Genomic DNA, 5,110 nt, shown 5'->3' on the forward strand with positions numbered 1-5,110 from the left:
TTTTCGCATGCAAATCTGAACAAACTGTCAATCTTAAGTTGCTTCGTGTGACAAACATTGTTTCTTCATTGGTTGAAAAAATAAAAACCTGTAAAAAAATTTAAAAAATATTTATTTAAAATGGAAAACGATTTTCTCGATTTGAAACTGAAATTGATATTTTCAGAGACTGTCTCTGAAAATACCGCTCGCGTAAGCCGAGGGAAAGTCCCTTTGATTTTTTCTCATTAATAACCGGAAGTTTAAGCCGAGGGAAAGTCCCTTTGATTTTTTTCTCATTAACCGGCCTCCGCGTAATCAGATGAAAAGTCCCTTTGAATTTTATTGGAATTTTTTTCATGACCTTGGGATTTTTATTTTTTTCGTGACCTTGGGATTTTTAAGACACCCCAAGGCTAGTTTTTTTTTTTGTCCCAGTTCTCTCTTTTATCAACTACTACACTAGTTCACTTATCTATGTAAAGAAAATTCGCCGCCATATCGCCGATTTACGTAATTTTCATTTTTTGGTCACGTGATGGGTCACGTGATCAAAATTATACGTTAAGGCAAAAGAAAACATCAAGTTTAATATTCAGGGAAAATTTCATCCTGTTCTAGGCAGAGAAACCGAAGATATAACGGATCATTCATAATTTCTGACATCCTTCAAACCCAGGCCTTTAAAAACTGCTTGAGTCCTCCTCTTCTCTTGCGCTTGCCTCATTTTGGAGTTGGTAAAAATTGAAAACATTGTATAACGAGCGTCTTATTTAAATCAAGTTGAGTTAATTACAACTAAGTATATCGATCAGTGTAAAACCAGGCCTTATAGAGAGTTGCAATGCAAATTGAGAAGAATTATGACTTCTGATAGTTCGTACCTAATACTTTATTTTGCGCCTATGATTGAAATTTTTCCATGTGCATTTGTTAAATTGGTACAGTGTTTGGCGATTCCAATTCAAATTGTAGGAAGTAAGCTTAACTCAAAATTCACTTACAGTATCTTCAGCTTGGTCAAGTTACGAAAGACGTCAGGAGGGATGTCATCTAGTTTGTTACTTGCCAGAAACCTGCAAAAAGGCGAATGAATGTGATATAAGAAAGAAAAGATATATAACTGGCTGCTTTAACTTGTTACATAAGCTTAAGCATATTCAAATTGGCATTAATATGGGTTGTAATTGTGATTGATGGATTGTGGCCACGCTTATGTTGTGATTAAGAGTAGTACAAACACATCATTATATTCCTACTGGAATTTTCAAACCATCAAGTACTGTGTATTAAACATCCAACAGTATGAACATTCTGCACAGTGAATGTATACAATGATCGTATAAGTAGACACATATGAACAACTAGTGAAACATTTATGAATGAAAGATCCTCGAATGAAATTTAAGTAACTTTATGATTTTCCATGATAACTGCATTCAGGATTAGCTGTCAAAGATAATTCTTTATGGCCTTTCTTTTCAGCTGTGACCAGTTTTACAACCTGCTCACATTACGAATAAAGTCTTTTGAAACAGCTTTGACTGTTTTGAAAAGGTCATATATATTAGTAACTGAAATGATCCACGCTTTATTTATTTATTTATTTATTTATTTATCTATTTATTTATTTTTCATATACAATCACAGACTGAAATGATATAAAAGAACAAAACTATAGATTGTAAACAAAATAGAAGCCGGCAAAAGTATGATACAAGCGAGCAACCACGTTACATTATGGAAAGTGGTTATGTATCTTCAATAATCGCAACACCAAATGTCACTTACAGATAGGTTAGGTTACTGAGGCTGTCAAAAACACCTGGTGGCAGAGTCTTCACGTTGTTGGTAGACAAATCTCTGTTGACCCAAACGGTGTAAAATCAAACTTATGAGACTACAACATTGATAAACAGATCAGTGACCAGCGTAAGCGGTGTTTGCCAGAGAAACAGGAAATGTTCTTTAATTTAAGTTACCAACTGCTTATGTTGTTGTCTTATCACCACGTATGACTACTTCTGATTTGTCAAAGAACAGTGTACAAGCGCTAAAAATAAAATACTTTCCCTCGCAAACACAAGCTGAGATGTCATCCTAACTGATATGAATTCGCAAGCAATACTCCAGTATTGTCCAAGAACGGAGGTTAAATGCTATCTATCAGGTTTGCACACAAATAAAATATGGATTTTTTCATCGCTTCACAAACATTTTCACAACGCCAAACGTTTGAGACCATATATACTCAGTCGCCCTTAAAGTAAAACCGCAAAACTTCTATATAACACATGTACAGAAATAATGAACCTTCAGGGGGAAGAATATTTTATTCATTTATTTATTGATATATTTATTTATTTTTACTAATATATTTTTTTTTGCACTGTGGAACAATTGTGGTCCTTGAAGCAATATCTATGTTCCATATTGATTTTTTCTTACAAACAGGCTGGACAATTTTCTGAATTTAAAGTTTTTAAGAGACACATTTCTTCAAAACGTAACACCATATGGTTCTGAACTGATGTTTTGAAAACCAAATGTTTCCTCTCTACAAAAAAAAAAAAACGTATTATGCTACTTACAGTTCATCCAGTTTTCTCAGATCTTTGAACAGGTTTCTGTGTAATGCCATGATATTGTTATCATATAACCACCTAAGTTAAAAAAAAAAAAAACAGACAAAAATAAAGCGTCGCCAAATAAGTTTAAAAAAAACCCCGAGTAACCCTATATCATCGATCACATCAACTTCGGCGTGGCTTGCACATTGTTTACAGCTCCCAAGAGACACGTACTTAAGAGTGCCTGACTGTAACTTTCGAGCATCGCTGGCCAAGCTTTAAAAATCGAAACTCCTGATAATTTGCCTGAAGTTTACGTTTGGGGAACTATCTTCGAAAATATTATTTGAATGTTCTGGAAATTTATAGTTTTCGAGAATTTTGGAGAAAACGAAATTACGGGTTTTGCCTCATTAATTATGCAAAAATCTCACTCAAAATTAGCCAAGTTTAATACGCTTGTGTTGAAACAGTACACAACGCTAGAAAACGAGGTCGGTTTTGAGTAAGAGCATTACTCACCTACTTTCTACCAATGGGACCTATGTAAACTTTTGTAGAACTTTTGAGGGTCTTATGGCTCTTTGAAAAATTGACATTTTGAGGACTTCGCGATGAGGTGAAAATTGAGTAAGTTTGAAGATTTAAAATGCATCTTGGTATGTCAGATATCGACTCGAGAGGAACATTGTGATGAAGCTTGGGTCTTCGTCTTTAATAATACGAAATAAAAAATCTGGGCAATCAATGCACGCGCTGACGAAAACCAACTGTAGTGAGGCTTCGTTAACAAATTTGCATAATTCGCAACTGTTGAGAAAATGCTATGTTGTGGTGACTCGGTGAAAATATTTACCCAAGCTACCTTCAAATGGTCATTTACCTCATATTGCATTTGTCTGTTTCTCTTTCGTGTTTAATAACGTGGTAGAAAAGATCTGGACAAAAAAAAGTGTGTGATCGGAAAAGAAAATATTCGCCAAATTGTGGTGGGAAATTTGCATAATGCAAATCTCCCAATAAATCTTTCTGCAAAGGAATCTAATTGGGAAGGTTTCGTTAAGAGTCTATTATAAAAGGAGTCAAAACAAGGTTTAATAATCCGATTTCAACAAATAATTGTCGAATCTTAACCTTTAAATTTATATAGTGCCAAACTGATGATCGCTATTGCGTTACCTGCGTCACGTCAATAGCAGTCGATATTGCTCACAACCTGACTTGTGCTGCAAAATTGCCATTGACAACAACTAGGAAAAAGACCTTTATTTACTGGCATATAAGCAGTTTTGCAAAAAATTAAACGTTCACATGACACTGGAATCACGTTTAAAAAATGCACACTTGTCAAATGAGTGCGAAAGTTAGACATAGAGTCGGTCAAAGTGAATATTGTTAATTAAATCAAGTTTGTTTACTGGAATGCTTTTTCAAATAGCTTGTCCAACCTTTTTCGGTGGCCTTCCAAATAATAATCACCCAGAAGCGGGTCAGTAAAAAAAACCCTCTCTGTTCGTGCTGTTTGATACTGTACCTTCGCAAGCGACTGAAAAACAATGTCAGCCGGCACGCCATATTTGACGTAATTACTGGTATCAATGAAATAACGCACATGTACGGATACACGCTTGAAAACCTGTGTGCCAGTTTCCGTTTAACAAAATAATACTCATTTCTTCCTACAGTCCACATTGGCTGTAGGGCATGCATTTATCTTTGTCGAATGTCAACAACAGAAACACGGCTATCTCAGTGACACTGTCAGACACGCAATGTCTACTGCGTACATCACTGGTAGCCCAAGCTCTATGAGCGTTCAAGAGACCTTTGTGTAACCTTTGTATTGTCACGTTGTAATTCGAGTGTCACGATGAGTGTTACACAATGGCGTAAATTCTAAGGGTTTGATGTCTTGCTAGTGTTTGTGTGCCATATTATGGCCATTTCAGTACGATTCCAGTGGGGTTTTAAAGGTTTGCTGAACATTTTCCTCAATCTATATCCTGCTCTATATGTCCCCAAAAGGTTTGTCACTTCAGTAGCAATAGTATTCTTTGAAATGATTGCAACATTAACAAGGAGGACAGTATAAAAGAATGAAGAGTCGCAGACAAAGGTATGCGGACCGCGGACTGGGTATAGGTGGACTATGGACTACGTGCTGGGTTTAAAGGAGAACTGAAGTATGACAATCGTATCTTTCTTGTATTCATTCTCAGTAAGTTTAAGACGTATAAAATCAAGTTTCGGTAGTTATTTTTGTCCCTTTATTGTTGTTTTTGAGAAACAAAACAAGGACTGGGAAATAAAATAGTGAGGATCGACAGTGCAAACATAAAATCTTGCTTTATCTCAGCGAAACAGCTGGATTTTTAATACGCGCTGAAGAGAGCCCGGCATTTTAGATTTTTAGCATTCATCTCAGGGTTCGATATGATGAAAACTTGCTCTTGCAGTGCAGGTTAAATGCGCAAAAGGATGTTTGATGATAATTGACCGTGATCAACCAATGAGGCCACATGCACAATCATGTAGATGTCGTACATAGACATTTATGCAGT

The 5,110-nt window shown here is 35.7% G+C and overlaps 1 protein-coding gene across 1 annotated transcript in view; it reads right to left on the reverse strand.

Moving 5' to 3' along the window:
• Positions 1 to 763: 763 nt before the first annotated feature.
• The window catches only part of LOC146463384 (uncharacterized), a 432,669-nt gene continuing 428,322 nt past the window's right edge, over positions 764 to 5,110 (reverse strand). Inside the window, exons 17-19 of the mRNA XM_085084507.1 lie at positions 2,571 to 2,642; positions 1,771 to 1,842; positions 764 to 1,055 (exon numbers count right to left, since the gene is read on the reverse strand). Coding sequence (XP_084940633.1) covers positions 980 to 1,055; positions 1,771 to 1,842; positions 2,571 to 2,642 — 220 coding nt within the window. The 3' untranslated portion in view covers positions 764 to 979. The remainder of the gene's footprint in view (positions 1,056 to 1,770; positions 1,843 to 2,570; positions 2,643 to 5,110) is intronic.

Source organism: Pavona decussata, unplaced genomic scaffold, assembly GCF_977016875.1.
Source record: "Pavona decussata unplaced genomic scaffold, jaPavDecu1.1 SCAFFOLD_178, whole genome shotgun sequence".
NCBI classification, from domain to species: Eukaryota; Metazoa; Cnidaria; class Anthozoa; order Scleractinia; family Agariciidae; genus Pavona; species Pavona decussata.